We start from the raw sequence: 27,575 nt of genomic DNA, 5'->3' as shown, positions 1-27,575 counted from the left end.
CCTCACCAAATGGTTCTGTTCTAACTGGTGGTCTGCAAGCAGAAAAATGAAAACTCATCCATACTTATCACCTTGTACAGAGCTCAAGTCTAAGTGGATCAAGGACCTCCACATAAAGTCAGATACACTGAATCTAATAGAAGAAAAAGTGAGAAATAACCTCAAATGCATCGACACAAAGGAAATTTTTCTGAACAGAACACCAATGGCTCAGGCTCTAAAATCAACAATTGACAAATGGGACCTCATGAAACTGAAAAACTTCTCTAAGGCAAAGGATACCGTCAATAAGACAAAACAGCAACCTACAGGTTGAGAAAAAGATCTTCACTAACCCTACATCTGATAGAGGGTTAATATCCAAAATATACAAAGAACTCAAGAAGTTAAACTTCAGAAAACCAAATAACCCAGTTTAAAAATGGGGTACAGAGCTAAACAGAGAATTCTCAACTGAGGAAACTCAAATGGTGGAGAAGCAACTAAAGAAATGTCCAACATCCTTAGTCATCAGGGAAATGCAAATCAAAACAATCTTGAGATTCCACCTCACACCGGTCAGAATGGCTAAGATCAAAAACCTCAAAAGACAGCAGATGCTGGCGAGGATGTGGGAAGAGGAACACTCCTCCATTGCTGGTGGGATTGCAAACTGGCAAAACCACTGTGGAACTCAATCTGGTGGTTCTTTAGAAAACTGGAAATAGTTCTACCTGAAGACCCCGCTGTACCCCTCCTGTATATATACACAAAAGATCACAAGGACGCATGCTCCACTATATTCATAGCAGCATTATTTGTAATAGCCAGAAGCTGGAAACAACCTAGATGTCCCTCAACAGATGAATGGATACAGAAAATGTGGCTCATTTACACAATGGAGTACTACTCAGCTATTAAAAACAAAGACATCATGAATTTTACAGGCAAATTGGGTAGAACTAGAAAATATGAGTGAGGTAACCTAGACAGAAAGGACACACATGGTATGCACACGCTGATAAGTGAATATTAGCCAAAAACTTCAAAATACCCATGATACAACTCACAGACCATATGAAGCTTAACAAGAAAGAAGGCCCAAATGTGGATACTTCAAACCCACTTACAAGGGGGAACAAAATAATCTTGGGAGGTGGATGGAAAGAAAGACCTGGCTAGGAGTGGGGATGGGGAAGAAAAAATGGGGGCAGAATCAGGTACAGGGGGAAGCAGGAGAGAATTCTAGAGGGCCAGAAATAGAAATAGAAATATGCAGCAGTATGTCATTGGCTGGGGACACCTCTAGAAAGTTTCAGACACCAATGATGAAAGAGGCTCCCAGGACCCAATGGAGATGGCCTTAGCCTAAATACCAAACAGTGGGGAGATGGAACCTAAAGAGACCACCTTCAGTAGATAGACATGGCCCCCATTTGAGACATGGGGCCACCCACCCATCTTCAAAATTTTTGACCCAGAATTCTTCCTATCTAAAGGAAATGCAGGGATGAAAATGGAGCCAAGACTGAAGGAAAGGCCAGTCAGAGGCCGGCCCAACTTGGGATCCATCCCATGCATAGGCACCAAATCCCAACACTATTACTGATGCCATGTTGTGCTTGCAGACAGGAGCCTAGTACAGCTGTCTTCTCAGAGGCTCTACCAGCAGCTGATTAAGACAGATGCAGATACTTACAGCCAACCATTGGACTGAGCCCACGGACCCCAATGGAGGAGGTAGAGAAAGTACTGAAGGAGCTGAAGAGGATTGCAAGCCCATAGGAAGAACAACAGTTCCAACTAACCCAGACCCCTCAGACCTCCCAGAGACTAAGCCACCAACCAAAGAGCATACATGGGCTGATCTGTAGCCCCACTATATATTTAGCAAAGGACGGCCGTATCTGGCTTCAGTGGAAAAGGACACACTTAATCTTGTAGAAATTTGATGTCCCCGAGAAGGGGGGTAGTAGCAGGTGAGGTGTGTGGGTGGATGGGCAGGTAAGTACCCACTCAAAAGCAAAGGGGAGTGGGAAGGGAGGATGGAGTGAAGAACTTGTGGAGGGGCTACAAAGAAGGGAGGCCACATTTGAAATGTAAATAAATTTAATTTAATTTAAAAAGAAAGATAATCATACTTATAGACCATGGAATAGTAAAACAATTTTTATTCATCTATTTATCTTTGATGAACTGAAGATTGAACTTGGGGTTTCTTATATGCTAGGTAAGGACTCTATTGCTAAGGCCTAAACTCATGGCGCCCTGGATTAAAACATGTTGCTATATACTGGAGGAGAGAGTGTGTACTCCTCTGGACCCAGCATCCTTGACAGGGAGGAGAAAAAGACAGAGTGAAATGTTGTTGGGCTCCATTGAACATATCATGTAACCAATATGTTTATATTGAAAACGAAACCTTTTAAAAAAAACACTTAAAGGTGCTTCCATGGCACATGAAAAGCCCTGTCAGTCTCTGTGGCAGAGGGTTATTATTTAGTCTGCAGAAAGAAAAACGCATCACCAGGATTGACTTATATTACTTCTCATAAAGAATGGCTTAATTTATATTGGAAATTACTTATTGAGCCCCATAGGGAGAATAGCATATGTTTTAACATGTATTTTTTTTTATTATCTGCCTAACGCTATCTTGAATGTGTGTTCATGTGTCTTGCTCATGTGTCTTGCCACATTAAGACAAGTTTCATAGAGCAGTGGTGGTAACCCATATTTGAAGACCTACAGACATCTCAGAAAGGGGCTGTGGGAATCTCAGCACCTTGCATAGAATAAGTCTGTAACAAGTTCAAAGCTCTTCACAAAGCAGATGCCCATAGTGAATCAGCTGTACCTTTGATCCTCTGACTGTGTGTGTTCTGCATCCTCAGATTCAACTAACCATCTGTCAAAAAATACTTTTTACAAGAATTGTTTCCTGGAAGGGCAAGTTCCACCCTGTCCCCTCTGCACTCCATCCCTCAGGCCACAGCTCAGCCTGTATCCTTGGAGGCCTGTTGCTACCCAGGAGAGATTGCCATGCCCCATTGCCCAGCCAGTTGGGTCTCCAGCATGCCCAGCAGCTGTGAGGTCTGCCCTGTTGCCTCTGAGCTCCAACAAGACAACCAAAGGAGATCAAGGGGATGCAAATTGGAAAGGAAGAAATCAAAATAGTGCTATCCACAGATGACATGATACTATATATAAGTGACCCCAAATTTTCTATGAGAGAACTCCTACAGCTGATAAACATCTGCAATTAAAGTGGCTGGATGCAAAATTACCTAAAAAAAAAAAAAATCAGTAGCCCTCTATTACCCAAATGATAAACAGGCTGAGAAAGAAATTAGGGAAGCAACACTCTTTACAATAGCCACAAATAATATAAAATATCTTGGTGCAACTCTATCCAAGCAAGTGAAAAACCTGTATGACAAGAACTTCAAGTCTTGAAGAAAGAAATTGAGAAAGATAACAGAAGATGGGAAGATCTTCCATGCTCATGGACCAGTAAGATTAAACGTAGTAAAAATGGCCATTTTACCAAAAGCAATCTACAGATTCAATGCAACTCCCATCAAAATTATAACACAATTGTTTACAGTCCTTGAAAAAGCAATTTTCTGATTAATATGGCAAACAACAAACAAAAGAAGACAGGATAGTTAAAACAATCCTGTACAATAAAAGTTTCTGGAGCTATCACCATCCCTGATTTCAAGTTGTACTACAGAGCAATAGAAATAAGACTACATGATATTAATATAGTAACAAATAGGTTGGTCAATGAAATAAAATCAAAGACCCAGAAATAAACCCACACACCTATGGACACTTGATTTTTGACAGAGAGACCAAAACCATACAATGGAAAAAAAGAAAGCAACTTCAACAAGTGGTGCTGGTCTAACTGGCTGTCTGCATGTAGAATAATGAAAATAGACCCATATCTATCATCCTCCACAAAAGTCAAGTTCACGTGGATCAAGGACCTCAACATGAAACCAGATACACTGAATCTAACAGAAGAGAAAGAGGGAGAAATTTCCTGAAGAGAACACCAATGGCTCAGGCTCTAAGGTCAACAATTGATAAAAGTGACTTCATGAAACTCAAATGCTTTGGTAAGGCAAAGCATGCCATCAATAGGACAAAATGGCAGCATACAGCATAGAAAAATATCTTCACCAACCTTACATCTAACAGAGGGTTAAAATCCAAAATATATAAAGAACTAGAGAAGTTAGACACCAACAAGACAAATAACTCAATTAAAAAAGGTGATACAGTTAGTCAGAGAACTCTCAACAGAGGAACCTTGAATGGCCAAGAAACACTTAAAGAAATGTTCAACAACCTTCATCATTTGGGAAATGCAAATCAAAATATCTCTGAGGTTCCATCTTATACCAATCAGAAAAGGCTTAAATAAAAGCCTCAATTACATGCTAGCTAGGATTTAGACACAGCATCCAAGCTAGGGGAAAGGGAGCCAAAGGAGGCTGCAGAGTCATAGATGGCCCCTGCTTCAGTTGCTATGGGCCCCACATAAAGACCAAGCAGTACACATGCCACGCATTTGCAGTGAGCCTAGGCCCATCCTGTGCATGCTTCTTGGTTGGAGGTTCAGTCTCTGTGAGCCCCTATGGGCACAGGCTAGTTGATTCTGTAGGTTTTCTTATGGCGACCTTGATCTCTCTGTCTCCTCCCCTTCCCCAATACTTCCCTCTCCTCTTCTACAAGACTCCCTGGGTGCTACCCAACACTTGCTTGTGGGTCTCTGCATCTGCCTTCATTAGCTGCTGGGCAAAGCCTCCCTGAGGACAGTTATGCTAAAGGTCCTGTGTGCAAGCAGAGCAGAATATCTTTAATAGTGTCAGGGGTTGGTGGCTGTTGATTGCTGTTGGTCTCGGTTTGTTAAGTGTTGTGCACAAAGAAGAAACAACTAGAAGAATTAATTAGATATCCTGACGGTAAAGATCAAACTTGCCCCCCAAGGAACATGATGACCTTAATCATCAAGATGTAGTCTAAAGATGTCATCCTTTTCCCTCTATTCTTTCTTCTCTCCTTTCTACTGTTAGGGAGTTAAAGAGTAGAAGAGTAGAGAAGGGTAGGGGGTGGAACGAACTCACAAAGCAGCCAAAGTGCAACTATAGTGTCCATCTGAGCATGATGCTACAAGTCTAATAATTCCAAAATTTGGGAGATGGAGACAGGAGAGACAAGAGTTCGAGTCCAGTTTCTGCATAGTGAGTTGGAGACCAGCCTGAGCTACATGAAGATTCTCCCAAAACCACAAGAACTGTATCTGGGCACAGCATACATAGACCATTTTGGGGGTTGTCATTACTCTCTAAACAAGTCAGTACAACAATAAATTATTTGCACAGTATTTGTAATGGATTTTGTGTTAAAAAAAAAAAAAGTCACCTAGAGCTGAGAATCTAGCTCAGTGGTAGAGTGCTTACCTAGAAAGCATATAGCCTAGCTTCAGTCCCCAGTTCTTTACAAAGAAAAAGGGAATGTGGAGACAAAAAAAATCTACACAGGGATGTAAATATTGGAAGCCAATATAGTGTCCTTTTATACACGACTGGAGCAACACTGGAACTAGTATCTGCAGGCTCTGGGAACCAATCTGTTGTACATATGAGGGACAACCGCCTGAGCAGCACTGTGATCACTACCACACAGGTGTCACCAGAAGTTCTCACTTTCCATTAACAAATATGGCATAGCACCCCAGCCTAGTGTACATCCTGAATTGAGGGGTGGAAGATGGGGTACTTTTGCCCTAACGCTCATCGAAGAATTCCCAGGATAACAGGTCAGAAACACAGTCTGGGCTCTGTGATCAATGCAGAGCCAGGGTGGCTTTACTTTTTGTTTTCAGTACATCCTGACCACAGCCTCCCCTCCTTCTACTCCTCCCAGTCCTCCCACCCCCACTTCCCCTCTTCCCTCTTCTTCCTCCCCCTCCTCATCCTCATCCTCCATTTCCCTTTAGAAAGAGCAGGCCTCCCAGGGACATCCACTGAACATAGCATAACAAGATTCAATAAGACACAGCACAAATCCTCAAATCAAGGCTGGGCTGGGCAACCCAGTAGCCACAGACACCAACTAAGTAGGGAAGACTCTTACAGGCTCACAAACACTGAAGCACCATAGTTCAGAACTAGGTCCTCTCCGTATATGATGTGGTTGTTAGCTTGATGTTTCTGTGGGACTCTTAACAGTGAGAATGTGGGCATCTCCGATTCTTTCATCTGCCCTTGGGAGCCTTTCCTTCCAGAATGGCTTTTAAGGATGCCCGCGGTGCTTAGCACTAATCTGTCTCCTCCTATCAAGACTTTAAGAGCAGAGGATTCAGCTAGATACCTCTCAGGAATAGCTAACTATTTTGTTTTCTCTTTTACTTTAGAGTAGAAAAGCTGCTTTATTTCTTTGCCTGATTACAGTCCTTCAGAAACAAGCCTATGTTGATCACAATTACTGGTTTTTCAGATATTGGATGTTTTTTGTGGGCTAATTAGTCATTGCTTTGGGGTCCTTGTATCCTGATTTATGCCATAATTGCAACCATTTAAGTCTTAGATGTGGTTTAATTTTCAATTTAAGTGGAATTCTCTGTGTGTTTGAGCAAATTATTAGAAGTTTGTAATGATACCACACTGCATTTAGAATGACAGTTTATAAAGAAGATTTTTAGTTACGGCATCAATTTCCCTCCACTGTTTGCATGTGAGACTGAGAAATGCAAGGTCACCCCTTACAATTATGTCTGATACTTTTTCAAAACAGCAGTATCATTAAAGTTACAGACAAAAGACAAGTTGCTTACAGCTAGTGACCTCTAGTAGATTGAAGCTTCAGATTCTTACTTTAAATTTTGATCTGGCAAATACCGCAGGACTAACACCGGTTTATAACGTCAGATCAGAAACAGAGCAATAGGTAATGTTAGTTAGAGAGCTGATAGGCTAGAGTTGAGCTGGCTGAAGAGCTATAAAAATAAAACGGGTTAGTAATAAGATACGTTAATTGTTATCACTTATAAGTAATGCAACCGAAAGAGTCTTTCTCTTTGAGTATTTTGCTCAACTACAATGCTTGTTTCAATGCTCATTTCTAAAGATTTAAAGAATAATTAGGATAGATTTCATACTGTAATATCCTCTAGCCTAACTAATAGCTTAATCTCCATATGCTAATTTCCACAGCAGGGTTCTATAAAATACAATTTCTTTTCTACCACTTGTAAGGACAACATCTTTTACTATGCAGGATGGTAACCTATTTCATTTGTAATAATCCTTCTAACAACACGTTTCTGAAATGTCTGCTTTATCTAATTTATCAGATGTTGGCAGTCGGTGCACTGTGTAATTCCACTTCCAAATGAGTGCTTATCATGCTCACTGGCCTTTATGGCTCTATTGAATACAAGATACCATAGAAGTGTTTTAGGCTCTTTCAAATGTACGTCCAAACCCTGCTAACATTTTAACTCTGAAGTCCATCTTTACATTTTCCAAGAAATATCCTCTAGTACTATAGCTGGAACCCATAGCGTTGCTCCCATTTGAAATCCTTTTACAGTTGTAAACGCCCAGACGTGTGCACACACATGGGCACATGCGCACACATGTCTTGTATCTGTAATTCAGAAACCTAAGGCAAAGGAAGTTGGATCTCAACAATGTTATGCTTTCAAATTTTATTTTCCTAAAAGGTTATAACGGGTAAATTTTACATGTAATTCTGTATATTTCACAGGGTCTACAGTGCTCATCCATTCATCTAACAAATATTTACTGTATCTACTATACATTAGATATACTGTACAGTGGGCCCTGAATAAACAAAAGGCCATCCTGATGTCAAAAGTGTTCAAGTCTCATGGGCTATAAAGGTAAGAACATAACTAATTGAAATAGATGGGGAGCATGCTTGATGCTTCAGACAGGCAGGTAGAGGTGGAGCTGTCTATCAAGCACTTGACTTGACTCCTCAGAAGAAAGCTATGCCTATGATGAAACTAAGAGAATAAACAGGCGTTAGCCAGATTCAAGAGAACTGAATGATATAATCACATAATCCTACATAGGAAGTTCCAGTTTCCAAGAGTTGGCACAAAGAAGATATATATAAATCTGTGCAGCAAAGCTGTTTTTATCTTTGGCTGTCCTTCTGCCAACACTGATAACTTCATCTTCAAGTACAGGCTTCTTTGATTTCAGGCCTTAAGGGTTTTTTTTTTTTTTTCCTCCTCTGATGACGGAAAATGTCAACTTTGCTTATTTCCCTTCCCCAGTTCCTTTTTCTTTGAATGCCTTGGCTATAATAAGAGATGCACAACAATCATGGTCTTAAATGGCTTCAGAAATGGAAGCGTAATAAATTCCACTTAGCGGCCAACAAATGAGGCAGCAGAGGCTGTGGAGCAGAGCAACTGAAGAACAGCAGGACAGACTGGAGGGTGGGGAGATGACAAAGGCTTCCAAAGCAGCAGGCCTCCCCAGGAGAAGAAAAAATGGCTGCACTGGGAGAATAGCTCCTTTCTTCTTCCTGAATTAATTCTCAGGTCCCCAAGGGTACAAATGAAGCATAAAGTTAAGCCCCCAAAAGCCACTGGGTAGTGATCAACTTTTCTTTTATACAGCAACAGGGCTTTATTCATCCACAATGACCCCCTGTTAAATGCACAGTTCAGAGAGAGAGAGAGAGAGAGAGAGAGAGAGAGAGATATGGGGGTAGATGCATTTTCTATCCCATTAGCTAGCTGTTGGCCACCAGAACATGGAGAAAAAGCATGTACACAGCACAGCTCACAGAAATTGCAGGTTTCTTAAGCTTGTGACTCAGAGAAATGATGTATGAAAAAAAAAGGGGGGTGCATGGATGAACAGCCTCAACTCTAGGGATGAGCTCTTGCAGAAATGCAAATGATGTCTTCATACAGTTTGCTAAAATGCACCCCAAACATTAAAACCAGAAGGCAACTGCTGACCTTCCGTTTAGATGTCGTAACCTGAATTCCCTTAAGTCAGTATACCTGTCAGTTCTAAATGCTTGATAACCTTCAGAAATGTTTTCAAAAATCCTCAGAGGGAACTTTTTTTTATCATTATTAAGAATTAGAACTGTAGGGACCATTTGTTCAATTTCTAGATTTTACCAACAAAAGCATGTCCATCACTATTCAGAGAAACCATATGTTCAGTATAAGATTTTTTAAAGAATGTGGTTTCAATAAATCCAACAGTTGGAGTAAATGAGTTTAAACTGAAACTAAATATAGATGTTTATTCTCCTAAGTTATTCCTAAATAATAACAAAAGTAAAATATTGCTTTAAATGTCTGTCTACTTTACAGTGCTGCTGACGATAAATGTAGCATTGTGACTCTGCTTGTTTGTTAAATTTAGCATCTAAGATAAAGTGACTGTGACCTTTGCTGTGACCTTGACTGACTTTTGGGATTAACTATAAGCTGTTTTATCAGCAATCTAAAGAGTCCTGTACAACAGTGCGTTGCTCCAGCATTTAGGGACCAAACTCCAACTCCCTGGTGTTAGTGATGAGGGCAGGCATGAGCATGAAGATGGACAGAATGGACAGACATGGAGACTCCAACTCCCTGGTGTTAGTGATGAGGGCAGGCATGAGCATGAAGATGGACAGAATGGACAGACATGGAGACTCCAACTCCCTGATGTTAGTGATGAGGGCAGGCATGAGCATGAGGATGGACAGAATGGACAGACATGGAGAACATACCTAGCATAAGTAATTCCTACTAAAGCCTCAGTCATCCACCTTTTTATCTAGTTATTTAGTACAGCTTTGTATAAAAAAAAAAAAAAACATACTTTAGATGACCCTATATTAGAGTGGTGTCAAGGTTGTCAGCTTGACTAGCTCAGAATACAAGAACACTAAGTCAGTTGTTGCTCTGCTTTTCCTTGACCTTACAACCTTACACACACACACACTCACTCACACAAGCACTTGGTATTTAATGTTTTATTTTCTTAATAGTAAAGTCAAATGAACAGCCTCCCTGCCTTCCAGCTGTCTACTTAGTCTACTTCATTGCCCCAGCCTTACCACCTTGCCCCTGTTACAGGGCAGATCTCTATACATTCAGAGTCCTTCAAGGCCTTGGATTCCACTCCTTATGAAGTATTTTGAATTCAAAACCAGATCTTCCTCATAGAAATTCTTTTTAACAATATCTCTCCATCTTATCTTTACTTTGGATGACATTCAAGTAAGAATTTTCTTAGCATGTCATACTTCATGAGAAAGGATGATGATATCAATCGACTCTAGAGTCAGTTTCACATTTGGGCTTTGCTCCACTGATGGACTCTACACATAAATAATTTCAAACACTGCTTAGAGTCAGTAAAACCATAGTTCCTAGTCATAAAGCAGGTGCAAGATGAGCACCTTGTTGAGACTTTAAATTTAGTTCAAATTATGATTGTGAAAAATACTGTCCTAGTTGTTATCCTATTGCTGTGAAGAGATGCTGTGGTCAAGGTAACGCTTATAAGAGCAAGCATGTAATTGTAGGTTTACTTAGTTTCCGAGGTTTCAGTCCATCATCACCATGGTTGGCAGTGTGGTAGCAGGCATAAAAAGCATGATTCTGGAAAAATATCTGAGAGCTATCCTGATCTACAAGCAGAGAGGCAGAGAGACTGGGCCTAGCATGGGCTTTTTAAAACCCAAAGCCCATGACACACTTTCTCCAATGAGGTCATACCTCCTAATTCTTCTAATCATATCAAAGAGTTCCACTCCCTGATGACTACACATCCAAATATTTGAGCCTATAGGACCATTGTTGTCCAAACTACCCCAAATAAGTCTTTTCTAGAACAATAATATTTGAGAATTTTAACAATGGCAGTTACATGATTTGTTCTATATTTGGAATATGAAATCTATACCGTTATTGTCTGTCTATATTTTCCTGTCTTCCTCCATAAACAAGCATTGATAATCTTTGTAAGGAATGTTTTAAGGGTATGAGGACATAGAGATAAAACATATCTCTCACCTTAAGAATATCATGATTGGGGGCTGGTGAGATGGCTCAGTGGGTAAGAGCACCCGACTGCTCTTCCAAAGGTCCAGAGTTCAAATCCCAGCAACCACATGGTGGCTCACAACCATCCGTAACGAGATCTGGCGCCCTCTTCTGGAGTGTCTGAAGACAGCTACAGTGTACTTACATATAATAAATAAATAAATCTTTAAAAAAAAAAAAAAAAAAGAATATCATGATTGGCCAGATGTGTATGCTCCACAAGCAGAGGCAATTGGATGTCTGTGACTTTGAGGTTAGCCTGGTCTACACAATGAAGTGCAACGTCATCCCAAGGCTACGTAGTAAGACCCTGTCTTAAAAGAAAAATCTCAAAAGTCTATCACAAGCTACGAATTTTGAAGGGATATCTTAACCTATTTCTTAAGTAAATAAAACATTAAATTCAAAATGTGTGTGTGTGTGTTGTGTGTATGTGAGTGATTAAAAGGTTGTAAGGGCATATTATAATATATTACATACAATAAAATTAAGCTATGATACCTTTTCAAGGTTTTTCTTTAGAGACAGGGTCTTAATATGTATCCTTGTTTGGCCTACACCTCATTATGTAGACCAGGTTATATTAGATACAATAATAAATTACTGCATATAAAGTCAGAGAAGAGAATGAGTCCCATAAAAGCAATGAGTGCAATTTCAAAAAAGGAGGGTGTATTAGTTAGGGTTTTACTGCTGTGAACAGACACCATGACCAAGGCAAGTCTTATAAAAAACAACATTTACTTGGGGCTGGCTTACAGGTTCAGAGGTTCAGTCCATTATCATCATGGTGGGAGCATGGCAGTATCCAGGCAGGCATGGCACAGGCAAAGCCTAGAGTTCTACATCTTCATCCAAAGGCTGCTGGTGGAAGACTGACTTCCAGACACCTAGGGTGAGAGTATTAAGCCCACACCCACAGTGACTCACCTACTCCAACCAGGTCACATCTATTCCAACAAGGCCACACCTCCAGATGGTGCCACTCCCTGGTGCAAGAATATACAAACCATCACATTTCACTCCCTGGCCCCCATACACTTGTTCAAACACATGAGTCTATGAGGGCCATACTTAAACATAGCATAAGGCAAAAGTGCATTTACTCCAACTTTTAAAATCCTCATAGTCTATAGCAGTCTCAACAATATTAAAAGTCCAAAGTTCAAGGCCTCTTCTGAGATTCATCCAATCACTTAACTGAAATCCCCAAAGAAAGACAGGAAACCAGTTGGGCAAACTCCAAACTGCATCTCCATGGCTGATGTCAAAGTGGTCTTCAGATCTCCACTCCTTTTTCATCTTTGTTGACTGCAACAAACTGCTTTCTCCTGGGCTGGTTCCACTCCCTGTTAGCAGCTTTCCTCACCATGTATCCCATGGCTCTGGCATCTGTAACATCTTTGAGTCTCCAAGGTAATTTCAATGTTACTGCTTCTTGTTTCAGTGTCTGGGATTCCACTTGATCTTTTGGGCTCCTCCTAAAGGCTGGCATCACTTCTCCAGCTCTGCCCTCTGTAGCACTCTAAGTTCATGTTGATCTGCTCCACTATAGCTGCTGTTCTTGGTGATCATCCCATGGTACTGTCATCTCCAATACACAAGGGTGTTCCACTCCAACTAGGCTTCACCAATAGCCTCTCACCAAAAGGCTCTCTTCATGGTGCCAAGCCTCAAATCCTTTGCATAACCCCTTCAGTCCTGGGCCATCAACTACAGCTGAGGCTATACCTTCTCCAATGGCCTTCCATGACCTCTCAACAGTGCCGAGCCTCAGCTGTTCTTCATGACACCTTCATGTCTTCAAAACCAGTACCACTTAGGTGACTCTTAGACATTACCAAGTCCAGCCACCGCACAAAGTACAACCTTGGCTATCTCTGGAACACAGCTTCTTTGTGCTCCCAGAAAACAATTCCCAGATTTCAACTCAGTGATGCTGGTCTCTTCTTAATCACTGCTAATTTCTTAGCTCCAGCTAACCAGCATCAATTGTCCCAGTAGTTCCTTCCATTCTTAACGCTAGAGCCAAAGCCACATGACTGAAGCTGCCAAGTTCTGCTGCTTACAGAACTAGAACATGACCCCCTTGTACTATTACATTATCACTGGCTTTATGTTTTCCAAATCCTTCACTGCCTAAGCTTGGCTATCCTGGTTCTTGCTCTGTAGATTGGCCTTGAATACAGAGATCTGCATGGCTGTCTCCTGGGATTAAAGGTGTGTACCCCATGCCTGAATCTAAATTCAGCTGGGTAGGATCTTACTCCCTTAATCTGTTATCTCCTAGAACACAGAATTTTGCTCCATTTAACTTCCTGGTACCCCTTTAATACTCGAACCATGTATTTTATATTTTTCCTTTCTAAGCTTGCTATGCTAGTTTAAACTTCTCTTCATAAGACTTAACCAAAGAACAAAGTCTCTGCTGGGCTTTTTTGAAACTTCCCTTGTCAATGCAATTAATCTGAGGCTCTTCTCAGGCAGACTTTTCAGTCTAGGGCAAAAAGTAGCCACATTCTTCACCAAAATACCACAAAAACAGTCTTTATGCCACATTCTGAAATTCTTCTCCTTTGAAATCTCTTGGGCCAGGTCAACACAGTTCAAATCACTCCCAGCAACTAAGTCTTCCATATTCCTACTAGGATGACCCATTAAGCCCCAATTTAAAGCATTCCACTGCTTTCCAAATCCAAAGTCCCCAAATCCACATTCTTTCAAATAAAAGCATGGTCAGGCCAATCACAGCAATACCCCCGACCCTGGTACCAACTTCTGTCTTAGTTAGGGTTTTACTGCTGTGAACAGACACCATGACCAAGGCAAGTCTTATAAAAAACAACATTTACTTGGGGCTGGCTTACAGGTTCAGAGGTTCAGTCCATTATCATCATGGTGGGAGCATGGCAGTATTCAGGCAGGCATGGCACAGACAAAGCTGAGAGTTTTACATCTTCATCCAAAGGCTGCTGGTGGAAGACTGACTTCCAGACACCTAGGGTGAGAGTATTAAGCCCACACCCACAGTGACACACCTACTCCAACCAGGTCACGCCTATTCTAACAAGGCCACACCTCCATATGGTGCCATTCCTGGTGCAAGAATATATAGACCATCACAGGAGGTATTAACCCTTCCTTCCCTGGAAGAAGGAGAGCATTCATGTTCACTTGAAAGGGAAAGTATCTGACAACTAAGAGAAGTCAGAAAGAGGAAGTCCTGAAGAAGACAAGTTTCACATAAGGATAGATGAGTGCTCCCTGTCTTTCTTGTCCATTGGTACCCAGAGGCCTCCATCTCTCACAAATACCCCAGATGCATCAGGTGGGTGCCTGATATAAAAGCACCACACAGAAGTGAGTTAGATGCAAAAGCATCAAAGTACATGGTCTTTCTGGAGATGAGCAAGCAACTGAGCATGACTGAGCTGAGTAGTGTAGTAGACAAAAAAATATGATGATAAGACAACAATGGGATAAGGGGGCTGCACAGACAAGAGGTGATTAAAATCATAGCTCCTACGTGGAAATACAAAAGGACAGGATCCAGGTGTCCCTATGAAGATCTTCCCAGTAGTCATTTGGATGATAGAACAGAGCTCTGAGAACTTAAACTGGAATAATGGCCTCATGTGGAAACAAAATAATCCAGTTGAGTAGGATATCCAGAATCACTTAAATTTTGCTGTTGTTATGAATTATAATGTAACTATCTGTACTTTACAATGGTCTTAGACAACCCCTGTGAAAGGGTTATTTTGACCTCCGGAGGTGGTCACAAAGCACATATTGAGAACTGCTGATGTAGAGCAAGTGAGTAGATGTGGCACTCACAGAGAGAGGTTCCATGAGCTCTACAGAACAGGGTACATACGGGGTCCCCAATGGAAGAGTTAAGAGACGGACTGAAGAAACTGAAGGGCTTTGCAGTCCCATAGGAAGAACAACAATACCAACCAATCAGACCCCTCCAGAGCTCCTAGGACTAAACCACCAACCTAAGAGTACACATGGAGGGACCCATGACTCCAGCTGTATATGTAGCAGAGGATGGCCTTGTCAGGCATCAATGGGAAGGGGGATCCTTGATCCAGTGAAAGCTTGATGCCCCAGCATAGAGGAGTGCTAGGTTGTTGAGGTGGGAGCACCCTCATAGAAGCAGGGAAATGGGGTGGGATAGGGGGGTTTTGAAGGGTAAACTGGGAAGGGGAATAACATTTGAAATGTGAGTAAATAAAATAACCAATAAAAAGTTTAAAAACAAAAAGAACAGGGCTCATGTAGAGGTTCAGGTTACCACATCACCCTGAGGTGTATGCCTGGGATGTCCAAAGGGCAGAAGACAGTAGGAATTGGATGTGTGATTTAGAAGTTCCTGAGGATCCAGTCTGGAGCCAGAACTAAAATCAAAGCCAGTTATAATCACATAGCCACGTAGAAGATTGGCCAAACGAGATGACAGAAGGACATTTAAAGGAATAAACAATGTAGTTTTAAAAAATGTTCTAAGATGACAAGAGTCAGTGAAAGAGAATTGTGACCATCAAGTATCACAGAAAACTGTATCCTTTTCTTCTTCCTTTCTGGATGGATGGATGGATGGATGGATGGATGGATGGATGGATGGATGGATGGATTAGCTTTTGATTGTCTGGAAATATCAGGTTTATAAAAGGAAATTTGTTACTGTGGAAACGGGCTTTCAGTATCAACAGGCAGTTTGACGACAAAAGGGTAACTGGTTTATTTTTCTCCTTAATTGCACATTTTCTTGCCTTTCAACAGTAAAATAGTCATTGGTCAGAAATGTCAAATCAACTAGAACTATGGTGAGTCAAAGCATAAGCACAGGTCTCCAGCTAACTACCAAAGTGGTGACCACTAGGTGCCCCAGGCCCAGGCATTCAGGGACTTTACTACTTTGTACACTATCAGAGTGTAAAACTCTCCAAATTCAAATAATCACTTCACCTTTTCTCCCATAACCAAAGCCCCTTAGTTAGGAGCATGGGACTCTCATGTTCTCTGTTATTTGAGGGTATAGTTTGACTAGTCAGCTGTATTAAAAGAGCAAATATGTAGGATTTAAAGAACTATCCAAATGTCAAAATTTTATGGAAGTTCTTGTGGTATAGGTCTCTCCTTTAGTTTATTATTCCTAGTGGTTAAACTCTAAATACATTCCAGTTAAAATCTCTTCACTAACCTTATCCAGAAAAGCTTGGATAGCTGCATCCTGCCTCTCCATACGAGCAGCGGATCTATGTCTCCCGATGGAAGCAATCATCTGTGTCTCTTTTTCCAATAGCTCACACAGAGCAGCCTTCCTTTCAGCTTCACTTGAATAATGGCAAATTTGTGCAACTTCTTCTTGCCGCCAGACTAGAGGAATAACATGAAAGGTTCTTGAGTTGTCAAAATTTGCAGCTTTTTTTTTCAAGAGATTTATTTTTATTTTTTAAAACTGTGGCTGTGTGAGGATGTACACATGAGTACAGATGCCCTTGGAGGCCAGATGTGTCTCATCTGGAGCCAAAACTACCAGTGACTATAAGCCACCTTATGTGAATCTTGGAAATCAAACTCGGGTCCTTGCCCTCCAACATTCAAACTAAAATAATTTTATAAGAATTGTAACTCAGGAGCATTAAGTATTCCTAAGAGTTTTGCATCTTCTACAACCAATGCTCTTCCTTTTCAGCTTCTACAAGTCTGAAGACTTCCTCTGACGTTCTCTCTTCTCTCTGCCTTTCCTCTATTACTTCTTATTTCATCTTAGTACATGACTCTTCAAAGACCCAAAATTGTAGCTTTATACAGAATAGCTTATATTACTTACCACATGTATTGCATCATGTTCTATTTCTTACAAAATCCCAAATCACATCACCGAATTTTATACAGTAACTGCATTTACTCTGAAGTCAATCCAGTGTCTTGCACTATGATACTCTTTTAAGGTATTTTAAAGCATTGGTCACTATAAATAACGATGATGTTATGTGACTGTATCACAAGACTATATCATAAAATTCCCAAAGAAAACAATTTAGTAAACTCATCCTATCTAAATACTGACCTATATCATCACATAGGAATTTCTACATCATACCTCAAACTTAAATCAAAATTTCTAGATGCAGATATGTTCTTCATAAGGATTCTACTCAAATCCTTATGTAAAGTAAATGTGGGGAAGAAAACTATTTTTCATTTCACATTTAAAAAGTGTCAGGCTTACACTGACAGAAGCATGGGATAGGAAAATACCTTAGACATTAAATTGCTCAGTTCTACATTTGAATCACCCATCCTCCTCTCAGTGAGTTGGACAGGAATAATTTGCCTGCCACAGAACCAATTTCTTGAGCTACATGCCATCCCTTTGGGCGACTGAAGGTTGTATCATGTCTCTCTTAACATTTTCCTTTCTTGAGACACAAACACTTTCATTTTAAATTGTACATTATGTGACATTATTTCTTCTCACATCTTGGTCAACCTTTTCTTGTTTCCTATCACACCACTCAAAATACACTGTCAAATTTCTGCCAAGATAGAAACTTCTGCACAACCCTCCGAACATTCTCCTGACTGAAGTGACAAGAAATACAAAGGAGGGAGAAGGATAGAGGTGTAAAGCAGGAATGAAAATAAGAAAAGAATTTGATATGTCAATGGCATGTAGAATCCACAGAAGATATAATGAAGATTTATTTGGGTCAATAAACTGTCCCCAGAATCTACAAGCACTGTTCCGAGGACTTTAGCAGTGTCATCCCACAAAGTGGGTCTTGTAGAAGGAAGTGGTAAATCTCAGCTTGCATGAGTGAAAGCTAGAGAAAAGAGTGGACTTTGAAGGTGTTTGATAGTGACCATACCTTAAAAACCTAAAGAGAATGTCAGATGTTTTAAATTAAAATCGAAAACAATGGTAACTGTGTTGGTTTGTACAGGAATGAGAGAGAGGGACAGAGAGAGAGAGAGAGAGAGAGAGAGAGAGAGAGAGAGAGAGAGAGAGAGAGAGAGAGAGAGAGAGAGAGAGAGAACAGGAAATAGTGGGCAATAGTTACGTTTAAATATGAGATAATTATATTTACATATTTCTGTTGCAGATTAAAACAGAAGAATCTTGGAGATTTCTCCTAGTTATTTTTATTTATATCCATGTGTGTGTGTCTGGTGTGTGTGTGTGTGTGTGCTACATGTGTCCAGAGAGACCAGAAGAGGGCGACAAATCCCCTAGAGCTGGAGTTGCAGGTGGTTGTGGACCAGCCAACATAGGTGCCTTGAACCAAACTCAAGTCCTATAGGAAAACAGCAGGCACCCTTCACCACTGAGCCACCTTTCCAACAGTCAAAACAGAGGAATCTTTTATGGGTACAAGGGCATGATACTCTCAGGAGGTATGCTTGAAACAAAATGACACCAAAATTAAAACATGGAAATTTGGCCAGGATAAACAACATGAAATCAGAATATGTAACATTCATCCAGTGCCTGACATAAAAGAAAATTTTATGCACTGGCTATTGTGAATGTTTATACCAAAAATCATGTGATCATGTTGCATCCATCCTCGAGAAGGGAAACTACCAGTTACAAACATAGCTGTGGTAAGACAAAATATAATTGGTTTATCTATAAGCTCTACACACATAGAATTTTGTTGAATCTCCTGACAAGCCAAAGGAGCTTGTGCTATCATCTCTTGTCTTGGTGAAAGGGAAACTGGGGTAAAGAGTGCTCTGTAATCTGCCCAAGGACACAGAGCTAGAGAGTGGGCCAGGGCCCAAACTCAGGCAGTCTAGCTTTGTGAGATGCACTCTTATATCAAAAGCCATGATATCTTTCCTTGTGAAGATGTTTACAACAAAGAGCTCCCTTCAGTGGTCAGCTAAGTCTTCCCTCTTCATGGAAATAGCATGTGAGTGCAGTATTAGGATGACATTTCTAAGGAAGCTCCCAAAATCCATTAGGCTCACACAATCAAACCTATTCTTTCTCTGAAATTTAAAAAGCCTTTTCTTTTATATGGTTATTGTACCTACCAATATCCTGTCACTTCTTTGTTGATTAAAAAAAAATACTCACCAATATGTCTGTAGTTATCATGTAAACGTAACTCTGTAAGATTCTATGGTGCATAAAGCGAAATGGCTCTACTTTGTTCTTCAAGGAATTAACACATTTCCTGGTCTCTCTCTAATTGGATGGGTGATTAAAAAAAATAAAACAAAAACAAAAACAAAAAACAAAAAGCAAACAAAAAACAAACCCAGAGTTTCTTCTTCTCTTTCCATTTATCATCATTTAATGCCAAGCATTTTTCACCGTTGGGCTTTAGAGTTTGTTTGAATAGATACCTCTTGACAGAAGAGTCTATTTATTGTTCTATAGACATATCCCAAGCGTAAGTATTCCCTACTGTTGTGTTACAGGTGTGGTTACTCTCCTGTAAAAGGTTGCAGGAATATTTCAAAATGTATTTCATTTATATGAACTTACGTAGTTAAAAGGCATTCGCGTTTTATTAAAGATTCAGATTTTCTTTAATACTCAGGAGGAATTATAAAGTAAGCACCTGAGACTTGAGTGTGGGTTTTGGCCTCCCAAGTCTGCTATCAGACTGTGTTTTGCAATTTTATGAGGATATTTCCTTGACCTCTCATATTTCAAGTTGAAACCACCCAAATCAGGTCAAGGATTGCTAGTCCAGCTCTTTGTAGGAATCTACTCTATCACTTATCAGGGATACATTATTCAAACACTATACAGCTTAAATCTATCCAGCAAGAGGATTTTGAAATGTAAAAGCTAAATTATCTTCAGCAAAAGGATTGTAAATTTGAGAACTAAACTATATTATGAAAGTCCAGGAAATCTATGATTGATGAGTTTGTTATTTGAAAGTAGCTTTACCAACCAGAATGACTTTAAGGAACATGACAAACCCCATATTCTGAAAGTCAGTTGATGAATAAAGGAAAATTTTTTTCTTGTAGAAATTACAACTGAGAATATTTATCTCACAGAATTACTAAGTTGCTCCCAGAAAGAGAATAAAATCTCTTCCTGACTGGGTGTTGTGGGTGGGTGACTGGGAAGGGGGATATCATTTGAAATGTAAACTAACAAAATCATTAATAATTTTTTAATTACAAGAAAAAGCACCCCATTAGATGGTGAAACACATCTATTCAGTGTGCCAACCACCAAAGAGTAGTAGAAAGTCACAGGGCAGAGTCCTCTGAGCTATAACAAGGTGGGAAGTGTGGAGGGCGTCTTCCCCTTTGGTATGACATACGCTCCCTGAAGATGATAATGAGAGCAGTCGGAACACTGAAACCCTGTGCTAGTTTCCTGGGCCTGACACAACAAAGCACAGACAGAGCTTCATGTGTCAAACAACAAAGTTCCATTTCCCCAATAATGCTGGAGACCATGAGCCTAAGGTTAAAACGCTGGCAGCCTTCTTTGCTCCTGAAGCCTCTCTTCTGGTGGCTATTTTCTCCTAATAATGCTCTGTTCTATATTCTACCGATGTACTCATCAAATATTTTTATAGGTACGCCAGTCCTTATTGTGTTAAGGCATGCTTATATGTCTATTTTTTTTTCTTTATTTGGTCCTTAAAAAAAGGCACCAACATATATCCAGAAGATGTTCCAACCGGTAAGAAGGACACATGCTCCACTATGTTCATAGCAGCCTTATTTATAATAGCCAGAAGCTGGAAAGAACCCAGATGCCCCTCAACAGAGGAATGGATACAGAAAATGTGGTACATTTAGACAATGGAGTACTACTCAGCTATTAAAAAGAATGAATTTATGAAATTCCTAGGCAAATGGATGGACCTGGAGGGCATCATCCTGAGTGAGGTAACAGAATCACAAAGGAACTCACACAATATGTACTCACTGATAAGTGGATATTAGCCCAAAACTTAGGATACCCAAGATATATAATACAATCTGCTAAACACATGAAACTCAAGAAGAATGAAGACCAAAGTGGGGTCACTGTACCCCTTCTTAGAATTGGGAACAAAACATCCATGAAAGGAGTTACAGAAACAAAGATTGGAGCTGTGACGAAAGGATGGACCATCTAGAGACTGCCATACCCAGGGATCCATCCCATAATCAGCTTCCAAACGCTGACACCATTGCATACACTAGCAAGATTTTGCTGAAAGAACCCTGATATAGCTGTCTCTTGTGAGACGATGCCGGGGCCTAGCAAACACAGAAGTGGATACTCACAGGCAGCTAGTGGATGGATCACAGGGCTCCCAATGGAGGAGCTGGAGAAAGTACCCAAGGAGCTAAAGGGACCTGCAACCCTATAGGTGGTACAACATTATGAACTAACCAGTACCCCGGAGCTCTTGACTCTAGCTCCATATGTATCAAAAGATCGCCTAGAAAGAGAGGCCCATTGGACACACAAACTTTATATGCCCCAGTACAGGGGAACGCCAGGGCCAAAAAAAAAAAAAAATGGGAATGGGTGGGTAGGGAAATGGGGGAGAGGGGGGAGGGTATGGGGGACTTTTGGGATAGCATTGGAAATGTAATTGAGGAAAATATGTATTAAAATATATTTTTTTTAAAAAGGCACCAAATAAAACCACACTTGAGGTACAAAGAATTCAGATGTCAACATCAGAATTTTGGAGAAACACAATTTTAGCTGATAAGGAAGACAGTAACTACAAATAATTTTGAGGAAAAACATATCAAAGGAACTGGTTAATTGGACTTGATTGGTTGGTTGGTTAACTGGAAATAATAAAGTTGATTACTCCATTATTCTTCAACAAGTTAGGATGTTGAACAAGAACTATCTATGTTCACTCTGAAACATCTTATTTGAACTTGTAATCTCTAAGAAAGAAATCTCGGGAGCTACAATAGTTTATCTCCCATGGCAGTTTACACACATCTATATTTTTAAAATACTTAATGCAAGCTGGAAGGTCAAATGGCCTGAAAAGGGACAACACACACCTAACAAGACCATCAAATGAGGAGCTAGAAAGAGAAAGTGATAAGGTAGATAAAGGTGGGTAAATTTAAACACATGACAGTAAACAGGTGAACATCTAAATAAAATGGACCTTTAAAATAAAGGCAAATATGGAAGAAAGAGTAATAAACCATATAGATGTATGTGTATGTGTGTGTGTGTGTGTGTGTCTCAATAACACATTAAATGTAAATTATTATCCAAACATTCCAATGAAAAGGCACAGGTCATCTGATTAGGTTTTAAAGATAATATCAAATGGAGACACAAAGATCAAAAAGTCACAGAATAAAGAAAGGTATATCATGCTACAGTGATCTAAAGTAAACTGAGGTGGGCATAGAGACGTACACTTGGAATCTTGATATGAGCAGGAGGATCGCAAGTTCTAAGCTAGCTTACATTACAAAAATGAGATGATCTGAACAGAAGAAAGCAGAAAGAGGGTGGGGTGGGTGGGGTATGAGGAAAGGGGAAAGGGATGCAGGGAGAGAGGAGAGAAAGGGAAGGAGGAAAGGAGGGAGAGAAAAGAGGAATGTATTGATATCAGTCCAAGTTTATCATAGTAAAGAATGTTCTAAGAAATAATGAAATTCATAATGATAAAATTTCATTCCGTCATTAGTATATGTATTAGTACATCATTCTAAGTATCTCTGCATCTAACAAGACATTCAAACTACATCAAGCAATATCTGAACTGTAAAGGAAAATTAAAGAAAGCAAAAAGAAAGCTAAGGATTGAAATACTTCTCTCCTGATATTGGATTAATATGTAAGTGGGAAATTAGTGACTACACTGATTAGCACAACTCTCTAAACCAAATCGTGGTGACTGATATGTACCAACCATCTCTTCGAGCTGTAGCAGAACACACATTCTTCTCAGGTACAACAGAACATTTCCCAAAATGACGTCTATGTTATACTAAAACAAGCCTCAATAAATTTAGGACTCAGGTGATGGAGAAGTATATTCCATAACAAAATTAGAAATCAGTAACAACAATCTATGAAAAAAGCTGTAAACAGCCTACTTCTAAATAATCTGTGGGTCAAAAGCAAATTACAAAATGATCATAAAGTATTTTGAAACTGGATATATTGTAAACGTGGAATATAGATAACACAGCAGTCATGAAGGGCATTTACACCATCAAACTCCTCAATCAGAAATGAATCCAGGTCTCAGAACACTGGCTGTCACTTTCACCGTATGCTGAGGAAACAAGAGGTGAGTTAAGCCAAAAGAAAACAGACGCGAGGAGATAATAATAAAAGATGTGATGAACAATAATGAAAACAAAAGAAATATAAAAGAGAGAGAGAGATCAATTTAAAAGTAATAAAATTGGTAAATTTATAGTCTAGTTGTTCAGGAAACAAAGAATAAAGACAGAGTTACTGGTATTAGGAGATTGGAGTCATATTATTACAGATGCTACAGGTAGCAAAAGGATAATGTGGGAAACCGCTAATGTTTATGATAATATATCATAAATATACATGAAATAGACAACTTACTTAAACTATGCAAGCTTACAAAGCTCAGTTCATAACAACTATACACCATGACTAGGGGTGTATGTAACGAAGACACTGCATTTAGAATCTCAAGCTTTCCCACAAAGAAACTCACAGCCTGGGTACCCTCATTGGTAACTTAGAAACATTTGAAAAACTAGATGCTGACTGATACAAAGTTGGAAAGGAAAAAAAAAAAAAAGAGTGCCAAAACTCACAGAGAACATTTCTCCTCAAGGCACTGGAAATGAGTAGGTAGTGAAACTCTCACTAATTAGAGGAAGCTCTTGTGAATCAGGCCTAAACAAGCAAAGCATGCTTGAATGTGTACTGTTCATAAGCTGCACAGCCTATAGTCTTTGCTTTAGGAGCCGACAGAGAGTAAGGCATTGACAAAGACATGAAGACCAGGCTGTGTCTTCAACAAATAGAGAGAGAACAAGTGGATGCCTGAGACCAAAGCGCTTAAAAATTCACTTCAGCTTATGTGAGGTGTGACTCATGTGTCATTTCATATTGAATTATATCTCTAAACATAAAACTATAAAATTTTAGAAGAAAACACAGAAGGAAAGCCATGTGACCCCGTGTTTAAAGAATTTTTAGATATAACACTAAGTACATGATCTGTATAAAAACAAATTGATAAATTGAACTTTGTCAAAGGTGAAGACCTTCATTCGCTCTAGCAAAGACTCCACTAGAAGAATGAAAGACACGCTGTTATGAAGTGCCTACTCGCCCTGGGGTACAAAAATAATGACAGACAGAGAAATTAACATCTCCAAGTACAATCTGGGGGACTAGTTATTACAGTTACCTATGGTCTGAGTGACTTGAGCAGCTAGGTGCATCACACACACAAAAAAAAGTCCTACCACCCTGAGTGAGGACTCCCAGAGACTGGAAATAAGGATGGGAAGTTTGATACACTAGAGGAGCCTCCTCCTCTGCCAGGCGACTGTTAACATGATTATAACACACAGCCACCGGGAGGAGCTGCAGAAGTTAAGTTCCTGGCGAGTTTTGTGAGCTTCCTGAGCCCTCCCGCTACAGTATCAGGACTATTTTGATCCAGAGGAAACAGCTATACAACAGAGGTAAAAGGTGTGAAGGGCAGAGCCCACAGAGGTGGTTTGGAGAAAGGATAGATGCCTCTGGAGCTAGGCTCTCCTAACCGCTCATCTTCAGGCTTTTTCTCTTTGCCCATTGTTTAGGAGAAGGGTGAGAATGTGCATTCTTGCTTAGCTAAGAAGAAGAGCCCCTCTTCTCCCAACCTAACAGACATCCCTGCTTACTAGCCTGGAGGACTTTAGCTAAACCTCCGCATTCTCCAAGTCCACTGGCCCAGAGATTGATGCCTAAGCTGCAGGCAAACTTCTAAGGGTGCGGGCAGTTAAGAGTTGAGCCTCTTACTGACAAAATCCCATTATTACTCCAACTGACTCATGGAACAAGACAGGGAAAGACTCTCTCCTGTGTGGTTTCATGGACAGCTGTGGGCTTCTGCTCAGAATATCCTGGGAGTCGTATACCAGCAATGTTCTCTTCCTAGCATCCTGCATCACGGGCAGGCAGACACCAGCCTTCCAGGACCAGGGTTACCACCAAGTCCTCTGTTTTCTTCAAACCAAAGGAGCTTATTTCAAAGACCCCCCAAGAGGGCTCCCTTGAAATACCTCTCACAATCCTCTTGGAAACGACTTCAAAGTAATGATGCACTTTTAAGAAATAAAAAAATAAAAAAATAAAAAACATTTTTTACTAGCTTCGTCTTATCTTTCCTTCTTTTTTATTTCTTTGATCTTATTGAGTGGTCCATGGGCCAAGGATTAGTTCTCAATTTATTTCTTCCCTAAAACCCTTATGAGGGGGACAGACTGTCTTACACTGACTCTCATATGCTATCAGATCTCTCAGGCTGTCAGTCAAAAATAAGTCAGGGCGATAGTGTTGTGCATCCGTCAGAAGAAGCACAATGAAGACGACGACAGAAATGCCTAAGATCACATAGGATGGTGGAGTAATGAAAGCTTATACTTTCTTTGGAAGTGCAAACTTGTACGATCTTTGGAAGGCTGTCTATCAGCCCACTAAAGCTGAACAATGCATGTCTTGTGAGCTAGACTCTCCACGCCGAGGTTTTATGCCCTAGAGAAATGCATACGTGTTTTCTTCAACAAAGGTCACTACTTTTTTAAAAAAAAAATTTATTAGATATTTTCTGCATTTACATTTCAAATGCTATCCCAAAAGTCCCCTATACCCTCCCCCCACCCTGCTCCCCAACCTACCCACTCCTGCTTCCTGGCTCTGGCATTCCCCTGTACTGGGGCATATGATCTTTGCAAGACCAAAGGCTTTTCCTCTCAATGATGTCCGACTAGTCCATCAAAGGTCACTACTTATATGTTGAAAAACAGAGCCTGGGTACAAATCCACAGTGAAATTGATAAAATAATTGCGACCCTTTTCTGCAATGGCACACTCCATAGATATGTAGATGGAATCCTGAATCACGTAGGATAACACCGTCAGAACTCACATTATAATACTGAAGTTTAAAAGACAGGCGTAACATTCATTCTGAATAATTCTACTTATATAAAAATTGAAAGGACACAAGACAAGCCCTGGTACTCCTGGCCCTCCTTAGAAGCCTGATGCTCAGGGGCTGGCTACTGGGAGTGTGGCCATGCTCCACTGAGTATGTGAGTAGCACAAACTGCACTTATTCTGTGGGGAGGCAAGTCTTTCTTCTTTTGGGGAGAGTGGTAATGAAGATAGGGGGCAGACCTGGGAGGAAAATGAGTGTAATCAGAGTGCATTGTATGAAATTCCAAAGGAATCAGTAAAATATGTTGAAAAAAAAAGAATACAGATACTCAAACCAAAGTTTTTCAGCTGTTGGCACTCATGGAAATTTAAGTTCGTGAAAATTAGCCTTACTGCTATAAAAAGGATACGAACATCAATATCAGCTGGAGACAATCTTACCTGGTGTATATTAGATGATAATGTTTAGCATCTTAAGTAAATATCATTTTGCTTTTATTTCTGAGGAAAGACTGTCTTTAAAAAGAAAACACCAATGACTTGTGCTCTAAGATCAACAATCAGCAAATGGGACTTCATAAAATTGCAAAGCTTCTGTAAGGTAAAGAACACTGTCAATAGAACAAAAAGGCAACCAACAGATTGGGAAAAGATCTTTACCAATCCTAACTCTGATAGAGGGCTAATATCCAATAAATTCAAAGAACTCAAGAAGTTAGACTCCAGAAAAACCAAATAACACTATTAAAAATGGGGTGCAGAGCTAAACAAAGAATTCACAACTGAGGCATATTGAATGACTGAGAAGCACCTAAAGAAATGTTCAGCATCCTTAGTCATTAGAGAAACGAAAATCAAAGCAACCCTGAGATTCCACCTCACACCAGTCAGAATGGCGAAGATCAAAAACTGAGATGACAGCAGATGCTGGTGAGGATGCAGAGAAAGGGGAACACTCCTCCATTGTTGGTGGGATTGCAAGCTGGTACAACCACTCTGGAAATCAGTTTGGCGGTTCCTCAGAAAATTGGATATAGTACTACCTGAGGACCCAGCTATACCACTCCTGGGCATATACCCAAAAGATGCTCCAACATATAACAAGGACACATGCTCCACTATGTTCATAGCAGCCTTATTTATAATAGCCAGAAGCTGGAAACAACCCAGATGTCCTTTAACAGAGGAATGGATACAGAAAATGTGGAACATTTACACAATGGGGTACTACTAAGCTATTAAAAACAATGACTTCATGAAATTCTTAGGCAAATGGATGGACCTAGAAAATATCATCCTGAGTGAGGTAACCCAGTCACAAAAGAACACACATGGTATGCACTCACTGATAAGTGGAAACTAGCCCCA

General features: G+C 40.2%; 1 protein-coding gene across 1 annotated transcript in view; it reads right to left on the bottom strand.

Moving 5' to 3' along the window:
• Iqub (IQ motif and ubiquitin domain containing) overlaps positions 1-27,575 on the bottom strand; it is a 63,733-nt gene that overhangs the window by 12,093 nt on the left and 24,065 nt on the right. The window contains exon 8 of the mRNA XM_021164903.2: positions 16,299-16,474. Coding sequence (XP_021020562.1) covers positions 16,299-16,474 — 176 coding nt within the window. The remainder of the gene's footprint in view (positions 1-16,298; positions 16,475-27,575) is intronic.

The sequence above is a fragment of the Mus caroli genome, unplaced genomic scaffold (assembly GCF_978045245.1).
Source record: "Mus caroli unplaced genomic scaffold, Mus_caroli_1 scaffold_7, whole genome shotgun sequence".
NCBI lineage: Eukaryota > Metazoa > Chordata > Mammalia > Rodentia > Muridae > Mus > Mus caroli.
Note: the sequence above shows the minus strand (reverse complement) of the source record. Positions and strands in the feature narration are given on the sequence as shown.